At 40.8% G+C, this 14,791-nt stretch overlaps 1 protein-coding gene across 3 annotated transcripts in view; it reads right to left on the bottom strand.

The window, feature by feature from the left end:
- Positions 1 to 3,254: 3,254 nt before the first annotated feature.
- Positions 3,255 to 14,791, bottom strand: part of PEX5L (peroxisomal biogenesis factor 5 like) — a 161,612-nt gene continuing 150,075 nt past the window's right edge. For all 3 annotated transcript variants that reach the window (XM_032783817.2, XM_032783826.2, XM_075068949.1), the window contains 6 exons: positions 13,862 to 14,005; positions 11,313 to 11,383; positions 9,810 to 10,007; positions 7,790 to 7,955; positions 7,255 to 7,412; positions 3,255 to 3,778 (listed from right to left, as the gene is read on the bottom strand). In XM_032783817.2, coding sequence (XP_032639708.1) covers positions 3,574 to 3,778; positions 7,255 to 7,412; positions 7,790 to 7,955; positions 9,810 to 10,007; positions 11,313 to 11,383; positions 13,862 to 14,005 — 942 coding nt within the window. In that variant the 3' untranslated portion in view covers positions 3,255 to 3,573. The remainder of the gene's footprint in view (positions 3,779 to 7,254; positions 7,413 to 7,789; positions 7,956 to 9,809; positions 10,008 to 11,312; positions 11,384 to 13,861; positions 14,006 to 14,791) is intronic.

Raw genomic sequence — 14,791 nt, 5'->3', positions numbered from 1 at the left:
CTACTAATAGATGGTCCAAAACCAGAGGTATTGTGAACTACTGTCAGTCTTGAAAACGAACCCTGTCATTTTATTTGCAAAAATTCAGGCAGTTTATTGTTGTTTTGGATGGCATAAAAATAAAATTTTGGCAGGACTAGATTTGCCAGATCTGTAGTAATATAATTATCCACACAGACAGCAAAAAGCTAGATGTGAGCTTTTATGCTTTTGCTCTATTACCTCTATGCAGAGCTGCCTCCTTCCTTTATTACCCCCCCCAAAAAACACACTTTCCAGATTTCAATTGCAGGACACCCTCTGCTCTGCCTCATTGATAGCTGAGAATTGTCATCACACATCACTGTCAAAGCAGAAGAGAAAACTGTTGTCAGCTGATATGAATATAGCAAGCCTGCTTCAGCTAAAATGAAAAAAAAATTCCCAGCCAGTATTTGGTATTCACTGCTTAAAGGAAAACTGCAGTTGTCAGTTATTATACCCTTATTTATTTACAAATTCCTGCCAGTGTTTCAGCATTTCTCCATTCTGTGGTGCACCTCTGTGTGTGGCCGTTATTTTAACGATACGTTCTTAACTGATGATTTTTAGTTACTGACTTTACTCTTTGTGATTACAATATCGGATCATGATCTCACTGCATATGAAGGGGTGAGTGCCGTTGTCTGGCTAGTTGGAAAAGGTCTGTGCCCCTTTAAGCACTAGAAAGCCAGCGAGTTATTTTCAGCTGCTGCCACAGATCAGGTCAGCGAACTTATTTCCGCTCCCCCGCAGTGACTGAAAGAGGTGGAGGGCTATATAGGTCTATGCCGGTGCAAGAATAGCCCTCTTTTATCTGAACCAAGCAGAGCAGCATCTACCCTCCCACCCAGGAAGTAGTGAAATACAGGGGGGGTTTAGGATCCACTGCAGGCATTGCGCTAGTTACTCCTTTCTCGCGGGGGTGGGGGGTGTCTGCAAGGAACTTGCCTCTCACTGCCAGATTGGCCAAGGTGAAGTGTTTATTTGCACCTTTCCCATAGCAGGTGGTACCCGAACTTTTCCACTTGCCCCCCCACTTACCAATAATGGAATGTGCATGCTCCCCTGGCCCAGGAGCAGGGGCGGGGCCAAAGCAGAGCTGGGGGCACAGCAGGGCTGGGTAGTATTCCCCCTGCCCCCCCAAGGCCAGGGCCCCCCCAAGGCCAGGGCCCCTCCACACACCCCTGATGTTCCTCTGTGCCCCTGTAGGGAGCATGCCCCACAGTTTGTGGACCACTGCCATTGCAGGTTCAGGAGGGTTAACTGGGCAAACATGAAAGGAGAATGGTGCTGCAACTCATTATGTAAACATTGGGCAGATGTGCAGTGCAAGTGCTCCATAGGGAAGGGATACAGTGATTAGATAAAATGGATTAGTAAGGGATTTAAAGGAGGTATTCCTTAAAGGAGCAGAAACAGGATGGGGTGTTTTTGGCTCCTATGACAGAAATGGCAGGGAGCCGACCCCTCCTCCTTTATAGCCTTCCCCTACCCTCATTCGAGGTGTGTGGGGGGAATGGTGAGGTCTCAGCAGCAGCTTGGGTGGGGACTAGGAAGGGGCAGGGCTGATGGAAACCCCCTGGGTATATATTGAAATGATTATGGAATCACATGCACTGTACACTTTTAGCTGTGGGGTATTCCCAGACATTTGAGAATAAAATTGTGCCCTGATTAAACCACATCCAATGTCCTCCTTCTGGCATAGCTAAACAAGGAGTTTTCCTTTAAGTGGTTGCTCAAAATAAGAGACAACTGCAAGAAACATTTTATTTGTACTAGTGAAATAGACTCCTTGCCCTACAATCTGTGCAGTGGCTTTTTTGACACAGCTCTTTGGGGGGTGGCAGGGGGAGGGGAGGTTAAAATGTCATTTATAGGGAATGTGTTACTTTCCCCGCTTTCACCTGCAATAGCTACTCTGTCCTGTCCATTCCTGAACACAAACCAACACAGGACATTTTTAATGTAAAAACGTTTTTCACTATTTAGAGAAAGTACTAAAAAAAACAACCCAACCCACAATGCTTGAAAATTAACTGTATAGCTCTATAAATCTGTCTTTGATGGATGGATTCCCTTTGTGCTATACATGTGCATTGTACCCAACCCCTAATATGTGCTGAAAAACTCATTCTGAAGTCGGACTTGAAAGTGCTCAGCACTTTATAGGAAGCATTTGGAACCTTGTAGATTCAGGCTGTATCTTAGGAGCTTTAAACACTGATGAAAACTAAGGTCTTGATTCTGCAACCATTGAGGTCAGTCAGAGTTTTGCCATTGATTTCAATGAGAGCAGGATCAACCTCTATAGCCCCTGTCCTGAAGTCCTTATTCAAGCAAATCTTTTCACTTCAGCGGAAGTTTTTCCCCAGAGTATGGTCTGTAGACATCCGCTCCTAAACAGATTCTTCTTTAGTTCCTGCAGAAAGCTGAAGGAAGAGATTCATTTTTTTTTTCTAAGATGACATTTACCTCCAGTTAATCTGTATTTTTGTGTGTATGTGAAACTACTGGTACATGCATAATAAATATTCTATTCACTTGAGATTATAACTGATACCCTATTTGCATTTTTAACACTAGGATTTGGAAAGCTCTCTATCTAGTGTCAAGAAATTATATTTGGTCCTTTATGCCAACATGGCTATATATATATATATATCTCCTTAAATCTTTTGTTCCTACTTTAAAAATAAATAAAAGCACAGCATACATTTACAAAAAGATTAAAGTGCTTATGCACATACACAGGCCTGATACCTACCAGGACCTCTACATAGGCAGAGTCCTGCTCTTTGTAGGATTGGGTCCATAATTGGTACAAACAACAAAAATTCTAGTGCAAATTACTGCTTCTGCTTACAAAGCTCATCCCTAAAGAGCCCAACCCTGTAAATCCTCCATGTGCAGAATTCCTCTTGAATTCCATCTCTGAGGGCCTGTGAATTAGGTCCAAAAGTAACATTGAATCAAGGTACCTTTAAAAACAAAGCCCTTATTGATTGCCAGCTAATATATTCACCACAAAATATATCTATCGTACATGTACCTCCTGGCAGAGCTATGTGGAAGTAGGACCTTGAAGAGAGTGGCCAACAAAGAAAGTATAGGGACGCCACATTGTAGGGGCGTGCGGTGTCAATTCAGTGCAGTAAGCAATAAGGTTCCTTTGATGTGCTCCTTCCCACTCTAATGTGCAACAATGATTATTAGATTTTTGTCTTAAATATATTTTTTCTGTATAGGTGTGAGTGTATATATGTGCATATCTTGCACAGGATGAAGGTTCTTCGGGTATGACTGCTTCATCTAGGTCAGGTCTTTGTCAGATAAGCTGCTGTTCATTTTAATCCTTCATTTGAGTTCAATAGTATTTACAAAGTTTTGTGCTTTTGAAGATTTCCAGGAATTGAATGATGTCTGGTAGAACTTCCCCTAGTGGTCTACGGTCCACGATCTTTTGGAAAGTGTCCTTGGTCATTTTGAAACTGGTAATGAAAGAGTTTTGCATTTCCTAATACATCTTAATGACTTGGCTGCTTTTTTTTTTTATGGCTCTAGGTTAAAAGCTCTTAACAGAACATCCAGATCACCCAAATTAGCAGCTTGAAATAGTTCTGGCTGGTCCATCATAGACAGAGCGATTCTGAGAGCTGCCCAGATATTGCCTGAAATTTCCGGCTGGGTAACCTGCTGCTGATTCCTGCTTTTTCTTTGCAAGCTGAGAGCAGTGAGAAAATTGCTGACAGCCTCTCTGTGAGGGGAGGAAAGAAAGGCAACATCCGCATATTACAACATAATCTTTTTTGTTTAAAAAATAAAGTGTATTTTGTCTTCCTTCTAAGGCATTGCAGTAAAATCAAACACATTATATGACAACATGGGAGACCACAATCTCTTTGTAGTATTCTTGCTTGATCTGCCTTTAACAATTCCGGACAAAAGTGTTGCTGCAAGACTTCATTGTTATGTATCAAAAAGGCTGCACTGGTGTAGTGATGCAGAGATGAACCTACTCAAGTGCCAGGGGAAATTCTGCTTAGTGTGGTTATGAATTCCATTATACATGTGCTTTGTTATCTTAATTATATTGTTGACACTTGGGACTCTTTTTACACAGACCTGGATTTTACCCTTGATTAATACAGAGAACCTGGGCTGTGTATGAAATGTATATTGAGCCATAGACTTACAGGAAAGGGGTTTATGGAGAGAGACCGTCTTGTCTTATGATCTGATAGGCATGTATGGATGGTCCAGTCGTTTGAGTACTGACTTGGAGACCCAGGTTCAATTCCCTGATCCATCACAGATTTTCTGGATGAGTTACTTAGGCCAGGTCTACACTGCGACTTTAAATCGGTTTAATGGCCGATATACCGATTTAACGCTGTATCCGTTCACACGACGTCGTCATTAATATCGAGTTAAACGGCTCCTTAAATCGATTTCGGAACTCCTCCCAAACGAGAGGAGTAGCGCTAAATTCGATAGTGATAACTCGGATTAGGGTTCGTGTGGACGGAAATCGACGTTATTGGCCTCCGGGCGGTATCCCAGAGTGCAGCACTGACCGCTCTGGACAGCAATCTGAACTCGGATGCAGCGGGCAGGTAAACAGGAAAAGCCCCGCGAACTTTTGAATTACATTTCCTGCTTGCCCAGCGTGGAGCTCTGATCAGCACGGCTGGCGATGCAGTTTGAAATCGAAAAAGAGCTCCAGCATAGACCGTACGGGAGATACTAGGTCTGATCGCTGTATGGGGAGACAAATCTGTTGTATCCAGCTCCGTTACAGAACACGAAATGCCAAAGCGTTTGAATAAAAAACTCCAGGATACACAGCGCTGTGTGACAAGCGTAACGGGAAGCCAGAGACTCAAATGGACGCTCATGAAGGGAGGGAGGGGGTACTGAGGACTCCAGCTATCCCACAGTCCACAGCAGTCTCTGAAAATTATTTGCATTCTTGGCTGAGCTCCCAATGTCTGTAGGTTCAAACACAGTGTCTGGCGTGGTTCAGGGAACAGCTCCTCAGTTTATTTCCCCCCACCACCACGTGAAAAAAAAAAGGGAAAGATTGCTGTGCTATGGCGTTTGCTCAATGCACTCCGCGAAAAAGGCGCCAAAGGGTTGTCTGCTGCCTTCACAAAGGGAGGGGTGAGGCTGTACCCAGCACCACCCGGGGCAGTGTTTTCTGCCCCATCAGGCACTGTGCTCTCAACACGGAAGTGGGAACTATGGGATAGCTGAGGAACAGCTACCCACAGTGCACCGCTCCTGAAATCGATGGTAGCTTTGGACCATGGACGCAAACAATCGATTTCGGGATCCCACTGTGGACGCGCTAAACCGATTTTATTAGATCTGTTTTGTAATATCGGTTTAAGCTAATTCGAAATAATCGTGCAGTGTAGACGTACCCTTAGTCTCTCTGGACCTCAGCTGCCCTTCTGTAAAATGGAATAATAGCATTTCCCCACTTCACAAGGATGTTGTGAGGATAAATACTTAATGACTGTGAGATGCTTGGAGATTGCGCTGATGGGGCCATATAAAAAGCTAAGATAGAAGTGATGGCAAGCATGGAAAATGAGCCACTAACGGGGAAAATCCCCAATTTCAAATAAACCAAGTGCCTGGAATATGCATTTAATGGTAAATGGGTATGTGGGACTTTATTTCCAGGAAATAAATCAAACTGTTTGGCTTCCTCCTGAAATAATTACAAAAAGGAACATAGTAGTCCTAAAGGCTCAAAAACCAGAAGACAACCAAATAAAACCCAACATCTTTTTTTTTTAATCTCCTAACTTTTTGGCATCTGATGCATGATTTTTGAATGGTTGGGTTTGGTTTAGCAATATACTGAAGGTCTATGAGTTTTGCATTTGAACATACTCCAGGATCTGGCCTGAAATCACTGTTTTGAAAACTGTCTGTACTGAGTGTGTTAAGTGTTATAGAAAATTAGGTATTGTTCCGTTCTGTTAAGACATCTCTTCCCTAGTAAGGACTCGTCTAGGGGCATGTCTACACTACCCACCGGATTGGTTGGTAGTGATCAATCTATTGGGGATTGATTTATTGCATCTAGTGTAGACACGATAAAATCAATCCCTGATTGCTCTGTCGTCATTCCAGAACTCCACCGCACGCGAGAGGCAGAAGCGGAGTCGAGGGGGAGCGGCAGCGGTTGACTCGGTCACCCAGTTTGCCTTCTTGATACAGCATGTTATACCTCATTAGTGATGAAAAATGTAGTGAATATAATAATTGTTACTTCACATTTTGTTCAGTTTGGGCAATGCAAATCAATGTCGTTTTCATTTTCAGTTTCAAATTCACGATGCTGCATTATTAGTGTTTCACATATTGCAAAGAAACATTTTAAAGTTTTAAAATCAACTGCTTTGAAAATCTCAGTTGATACTTGGTGCTTTTCATCCATAGATTGCAAAACACTCTGCAAAGGAAGGTAAGTAATGTTGTTCTCATTTTAAATGGTAAAAATTAGTCTGAGAGATCAAGGGATTTGCCCAAAGAAACACAGAAGGTTAGTGGAAGAGACAGAAATGACCTCAGGAGAGCTGGTCAAAATTTTTCCATTAAAGTTTTGCCAATGAAAACGGCTACTTGTTAGAATGTCATTTTTTAATTAATATTTTCTACTTTCTGCAACTGAAGAACATTTCCCCCCCAAACTTTCTTTCTTTTTTTTTTTTAACAAAAACTCCAAAAAAGTCATAGAAAAATTTAGATGAAAAACAATTTTTTTCATTTTCGTTGAAATTATTCATGGGGAACTTTTCCCCCAAATCAGCTCTGAAACCAAGGTCTCCTGGCTCTCCACCCAGCGCTCTGTCTTTGTTGCCTCCTGTTGCCTTATAAAATTTGTTCTGACAAAATGAGATATTTGGATCGTAGGCCCTGATTCAGCAAAGCACTTAATCACATGATTAGTCTCACTGAGTCTACTGCTTAACTATTTTGCTGAACTGGGGCCTTAACTTTTTATAACATACTCTTCAATTGTTTTATTATATTGTACAATGAATATTATCCCATATTCCAAAGTGCTTTACATTCATCCAAAGAGTATAACAATATCTTACATTAAACAAAGATCAGAATACATGTTATAGACTTTTAGCTCAAAAATAAATTTTCAGTTTTTAGATGTCCAGCTTACTTTTGGCTTTAAATGTTGATATTCTTTTCATAACTCACCTGTAAGCTCCTAGGTTGATGCAGCTTATTCCCAAATTGTATCTGGACCTAATGAAGCCTGGCTGAATTTCTAAAGCTCTAGTATATGCCTCCACAGCTTCCTCACTTCGATCCCCATTTGCCAAGGTTGCTCCAAGGCGGTTCCATAATGAATAGTCCTGATAACAAAATGAGAGTTTTCTTCTATTGGTTTAAGACAAAAGGATATGAGACTTTCCCCTCCTCCCACAAAAGTAATGAACAGTACAGAAAATACTTGTACCGTCTGTTAATTGGTGTGGAATGTGAGGTTCTGACTCATGATTTTAGACAACTTAATAAAATTACTCCAATTAATCAGTGTGCAGCCAAAAATTGGACACGCATAAATCTGTTTCTCATTAGGGCTCTCTTACAATTAACATTTCCATTTCAGGTATTAAAATTTTAATGGCTGAAGAGACGTCTCATTCATACTGGTCAGTTTCAAGTGGGAAAGGAAGAGAGTGGCTTGTAAAATGAAACTTTTTTTTAAATACAAAATCATAATAGGTACCTCTGGCCGAACAGTTAAGGCAGCATTAAATGCATCTATTGCTCTGTTAAATTCTCTGTTCAGATGGAAAAGCACTCCAAGTCCTGTTTGCAAGTCAGGGTCTATCATCTCGCCATTCTGGTGAGCTGCCTCCAGGTACACTTCCTTTACTTCTTCGAGTAATGAACTAGAAAAGGGTGAAAAATAACACCAAGTTGCATCTTACAGTTCTCTGTAAATGCTGCACCATCTACTGCACAGCCAGAAATTCAAGTCTTTATACTCCTCCAAAACATGTGCAAAATAGACATCTTCAGCTCAATTGTTGTAATGACTTATTCTGACTCTGGTTGAGAACCGGCCATTAGAGTTCAAAGGTTTACGAGCACTAAGCCAAAGTGTTGCAGAAAACTCAGGCATATCTAAAATATGGGCTATAAGATCTGTTGAAGCCAGATCAATTCTCTCAGGCACTCTAAAAAATGGATTAGGGGCTGCTCTCAAGGTTACAGCAAGGAAACCATTTTGACAAAAATGTTGATCAGTCCTCAAGAGTGTTAGATAAAGATTTTGAAATCTACAGCCAAGATTTCAAAGACAGATGCCAAAATTTAGATTTCTAAATTCACAGACTTTGGGTTAAGCCCAATATAATGCACTTCATCATTCAGTAGGAGTTCCCTATTTCATTGTTGCTCAGTCAAAATGATCTTTCTAGCACAAGGCTTGTAGATCACAATAATAATTGTCAAAAAGTCCTGTGGCACCTTATAGCCTAACAGATGTATTGGAGCATGAGCTTTCATGGGTGGTCATGCATCCGACGAAGTGGGTATTCACCCACAAAAGCTCATGCTCCATGTTAGTCTATAAGGTGCCACAGGACTCTTTGCTGCTTTTACAGATCCAGATTAACATGGCTACCTCTCGAAGAATAAACATAACTCCCCATTTCTAAATGGCATAAATGGAATCTCAGCATTTTGGGTCTATGAAGAAGTTGCTGAAAGTATTTAAAAAGTTCAGAAATAGATACCTTTCACCACCAATGTAAGTGGAAATCTAACATTTAGACCAACTGCCAAAATAACAATAGGAACTGGTGGTAAAAGGGAAGTTTACCATCTACTGCAGAACAACTTCTGAATGTTCTGAATGGACTATGTGCTTGTATGTGTTCACACGGATACTATACCATATTTTAAAAAGATTTTCCTAATCCAATGATTTAATCACTTCAACTGGAATTGTTTTCCTTACTCTTTCTGGACAGTAAGGTGGAGAATATCATAATGTCTATAAATCAGTGGTACAGCCTAATCTGGAATACTGCGTGTGGTACTGGTTACTCAGTCTCAAAAAAAGATATTGCAAGATTAGAGAGGTTCAGAGAAGGGCTATGATCAAGGGTCTGGAAAAATTCTCATATGAAGAGAGATTTAAAAGATTGGGATTGTTTAGGAAGACACCAGGGAGTCATTATGGCCAAGAATTTAGGAAGATTCCCCAAGAGGAATTGGACATTTATATGGATATCAAGAACACCTAGAGTTATAATTAATGATAAATTTTGTTGAAGGGAAAGTAAATCTCATGCTTCAGGGCTTAAACTAATCTCCAACTATTAGAAACCAGAATGAGACCCAATAAGGGGAAGATTATCCCACGGATGCTTACTGGAGAACTCTTACATGTTCTTCTGAAGCAGCCACTGTCAGAGACAGGCTAATGGACTGTCAGATCCCATACTGTTTTCTCACAGATGCGTTATTGCACATTCTAAATGGATTCTGATGTTTCAAGCTTTTATCTGAAAATGTGGAAGAAAATAATCTCACCCTTACAGTGTGAGGGGGATTCTACAGCATCATTTTGTTGGGTCTTATTAGGGATCAAAATTCTCATGTTCCTATGTAACTTAAAAATATCTGAGCAGCGCACTGTATATTTGAGAAACTCCATTGAAATCAATGGAAGTTAGAAGCCAAAATCCCTTAGGGAATCTGGGCCTAACTTCTTCAGGATGCTAATCCAGGTTTACCTTTCTTTTGATGGCTCAGACTTTCTCCTGGTAGGTGCTGGAGACCCTCTTTTGCTCTTCATTATGTACTTGTATTTTGGGTTTTGCTTTATCCAGTTTCTTAAAGCTTCACAGGCTTCCTGTTGATAGCCAGTATTAGTGTAGCTCACAGCCAAGGCCATCAGAGCTTTTAAATTGTTTGGCTGTAGCTGCAAGCACCTAAACAGAGAAAAAAAATATCTTAGTTTTTTTTAGAAAAATGCAGCACATCAACTCTTCCAGCATAGGGCCTGATCCTGCAACCCTTACTCACACAAGTAGTGCTAGTGGATTCCATGGGATTGCTTGTGTGGGTAAAGAACCACTCACATTAATAAGGATAGCAGGATCTTGGAGCAGGGAACTTGCCTTGTTTTTGTGTGTTATGTGCCATCTGCGACTATGGTGTTATATAAATAAAAAGCTAATACTCCTCATACTTTCTGTTATCAGCATGGCATAGCAAATGTGGGAGAAAGCCTTTTTTTAATAGGACCTGCCTAGTAAACAAATAGAAGATTTTGGAGTAATCTAGATGTGGGGAGTTGTAGAAGGCATTTGGCTAGGTAAAAAGATATTTTGAAGATTGAAACCAAAGCCCATCCTTTTCAATAGAATTGTTGGGCCAGATTCTGCTCTCAGCTACACCTTTGTAAAGCCAGAGTCAGCCAACGGACTTCCATAGACTTTCTCCAGCTTTACACTAGCATAATGCACAGGGGAATCTGGTCTGCTGTATCTGTGAGTGGCATTGCTGCATGTTTCAATCTATCAGGGACAAACAAATTTGTCAGGGAACCCTTTGGATTTCTGTGCAGGTAAGGAAAAGATTACATTACATATAAATGAGTTACAGTAATTGAAGTATCCTTAGGTAAACTGGCTTGAACGTTAACAAAGCTAATGCAATTAAGTTTGGAGTGTATACTTGGCTACAAGTGGGAACGGCATATAGCGCAGCAACACTCGCTACAGATAAAGACAGAATAACAACTCTGATAATTAGGAATAGGCATTTACTTAACAGGTATAGCGTGATCATTATATTCCCATTAACCTAGCAATGTTCTCCGTCAATTAGTATTCAGTGGCTGAGGAGCTCCAGCCAATTAAGGAAACATTTTCATTAAGACAGTAACCTTTAAAAAATATATCAAGTGTCTAGAATATTGAAAAGACATTTTATTTGCATTGTACCTAATTCAGGTTTGTTGTGATATGTAGGTTTTCTTTTGCATTTCTATTTATTTCATTAAATATAAGATTTAATGTTGCCATTATCTCCATAGGAACGCATAATCATGCCTCCAGAGTTACTATGGAGACTAGAGGTAGCATATCTCTTCTGTATGCCAGTCATTTCCACCCCGTACCCCCCCCCAGTTAAATGTAAAAGGTCAGAACACAAGTGTGAGATGAAATACACACAGGCATCCATTAACTAATATTGATGGGATCCATTATTTTGCAAATATCTTCATCTACCTTTGGAGGGCGACAATAGCTCCTTGTTCATTTTCATTCTCTGCCTGTGTTATACCAAGAAACTGCCAGGCCTGCAAAATAATAACTGTTATTTTATGATATGTCCCCAAGTGCAATTGGAATCACAGAGCAAGATCCCTATGCTTACTTAAATAAATGGATACATATAGATAGCAGCATGTATCCAACACTGTCCGAACTACAGTACTTCTATTGCCAATACACCAAAAGTACAAACCAAAGTGATTTTGGATATCTTTAGGCCAAGTTTATCCATGGGAAGTTCCCATTTAAGTCAATGGTGATTCTACACTGTCAGATCCCGTACTGTTTTCTCACAGGTGAGTTATTGCACATTCTAAAAGGATTCTGATGTTTCAAGCTTTATCTGAAAATGCAGAAGAAAATAATCTCACCCCTACAGTGTGAGGGGGATTCTACAGCATCATTTTGTTGCATCAGGTACATATAGCAGTAGACACAGTGGGACTCAGATGCACATACACAACCACTCCTGTTGATTTTAGGTGCAATGGCCTGTGCATATCTGAAGACAGACTTTAGAGTACTATGTTGAATCCCACTCTTTCTTTTCCACTGTTTTCAGTGAAGCTATAGCAAGTTATACCAACTGAGGATCTGGTCCCCTAATATTTTGCCCCATACACCCTTGCACAACGAAAGGAATACCCTTCTCCCAAAAAAGTCATAGCTTTTAAGTTCTGCGATGAGGTGTACTCCCTGTGCCTGCCCTGAAAGAACTGAATTAAGTGGGGTGGTCCCAATCAGTCAATTAAGCTGCAAATGCATAAAATTTAGGTTGTGGGGAGGGAGCTAATTAGAAGGAAGTTCACCTCTGAGGAAACAGGTGGGACTTCTATAAGGCCAGGAGGCTGTCAGCAGCATGAGAGTAAATCTGCAATTTCTCCCGCTGAGGTAAGGGAGAAGATGGGGCATAGGAACCCAGGAAGAGCCTTAGTAGGCCTGAGAGAGGGGAGTCTGACTAGGAAGGCTAAAGAATGAAAAGCTTGTAGAAGCACAGTAGAAATAGCCCAGGGGTGAAAGCAGTAAGGTTAGTGTAGCTGCAAACCTTAACTGCTCGCTTTAGGGCCCTGGACTGGAACCCAGTGTAGAGGACAGGTCTGGGTTCCCCTATCATCCACTGCAGAATAGGATTGCTAGTGGCAGTGAAGGGGAAGACTGCCTGAGTCACTGTGGGAGTGATGCAGTCAGTGCAGTGGGCGTGCGGATGCCAGTGCAGAAGGACTCCAAAAAAACTTGCCCGGAAGGGGAAAACAGGGAGTGACTTGGCCGGAGGGCTGAGTCATGAGGCAGCCGTACTGTGAGAAGAAAGGGGACACTGAACTGGGTGGAGCTAATCGCCAGGACACACCACACAGCAGTGAGTAGACCACCCTGTGACAAATATACAAGCTGAAATTATGGTTGTAACACAGCCTTTAATGCAAATAATAAACATTCAGTGGGCCTATTAAATTCTTGACATGCCATTATCTTTATGATTTCTAAGTATGACAAATACCACAAATACTGCAGTACAGTAAACATCAGTATTTTAACGGCACCCGTGGTAAGTGGCTTATTTCTGCTTCATGTTGCTCCTAAGACAGTTTCATATAAATTGCATCATGTCGGTCAGGTACATTGTGAAATCCTTTCTCTTGCTCCCCTATAGGACTCTGTCTTTGGCTCCTCCTTTCTTCACACCTGACTCCTAGGCTATTTTTTGTTGCTGCCACATCCCACACATCAATTTCAGCTCTAACATTCAAATAATTGACACTGTCTTTTAACATTAGATACCCGAAACACACAGCAGATGGAGCACTTTCAGCCATGCAGCCTTGAAATATATCACAGTCCCAGCTTTTGCCGTATGCTAGTATCAACTACAATTAACTTTCTCTGCCATATCTCAGAACCTTCCATTTCCTTACTCATTAGCCAGTATTCCTATGTGTTTCTGAGATTACGGTTTACAAATAACAATGCTGTAATGTTTGCTAGGACCCTGCAATATAGATTTGAAGAATATCTTAATTCTAGAGCGTGAGGAATTTTTTTTAAATTGAAAACGGGTCTTTTTCTACAATGGAATTTTTTTTTGTGAAAAACTGTTGAAATGTTCCCTCCCCCCCAAAATACAAACAAAACAAAAAAGATACTTTAAAAATATACATATGATTGAAAATGGTTATAAACATTTTTTTTATTTGCCAGAATTTTTGGTAACTGAAAAAAATTTGATGGTCATGTCAAATAATTTTTAATAAACTGATGTAACATCTTGAAATAATAGCTTTAAAGTTTTGAAACTGCAAAAATAAGTTTTCATTGTTTGATCAGGTCTGCTTAATTCATTTCAAAGTATGTGATGCTCTTTACACATTGTTACCTTCCACTTTATTTCACGTAATAACCACTGCCAAAAGTTTTGACCATGAATCCTCCCCATCCTTGCTTTGCTACGTGAAGTGAGACACTTGTAGCTGCTTCCCCTCCCTAAATAAAGGCAGGGGAGCGAATACCTCTGCATCACTGGGGTCTTGTAGAATGGCAGCCTCCATGTATAAGATAGTGAGGGGCAGGTCTCCTTCTTTCAGTTTTTTCAGTCCTTCCTCAAATGCACCAGGCCAGTCTCTGAACGGGTTTTCGGTATGAAAATAATAGCCCTGGAGCAGACAGTTAATGGTCCAGTGATGAAATATAGTAGCAAGGAATGTTAAGTACATACAGTTAAATAGCTTATTATTTCCCAGCGAGGTGTAAAACTTCTTTGCTGCATGAAAATGGCATGAGTTCCCTTGTAAAGTTTTAATAAAAAAAGTGTAAAACTGTGTGGTTCACATCCAACAGACCAGGGCACTTGTTACTGGCCCTTTATATTTACCTGAGTTTCCAAGAAAGTTGTGACACCCTGGTATCCCCTTATTCACCACTGCCATATAATTAGGATATGTTTTGCACAACGTATGCCTTGTGAGGTATCATTCTAAAAGTCTTGATCTGCTGGACATTAATATCTTGTTGGATTGTATGTGCTATTGTATGTGAAGTTACGAAGTTTGCCTATGTATGTGTTACTGAAACATGTTGTGAGGTTGAAAACACCGACAGTAGCCTCTCAGGTACAACAGTAAAAAGTCCAAACAATGTTAATGGCTTTTTGAGGAAATGCACACAAGCATGAGGATTTCCCCAGGTATTGCATACAACAGAAACCTCTCAGAGCTAGCACTATACAATGGGAACTGTTTGACCCAGGTCACAGCAAAAGGGCTTTCCAGGAAGTAGGAAGAAGATATAAAAGGGGGAAATGACATCATGATGGTACCTCACTCTCCCTACAACACCACACCTGGAAACACCTGAGGAACAAAGACTTAACTGCGGGAAACGATGGCCCCAGGCTAAAGAGATTTCTAGCCTGTATATGAAAACTTGGGAAACCCAAGCTG

The sequence above is a fragment of the Chelonoidis abingdonii genome, chromosome 8 (genome assembly GCF_003597395.2).
Source record: "Chelonoidis abingdonii isolate Lonesome George chromosome 8, CheloAbing_2.0, whole genome shotgun sequence".
NCBI classification, from domain to species: domain Eukaryota; kingdom Metazoa; phylum Chordata; order Testudines; family Testudinidae; genus Chelonoidis; species Chelonoidis abingdonii.
The sequence above is the reverse complement of the archived record's forward strand: the minus strand, read 5'-3'. Positions and strand labels throughout refer to the sequence as shown.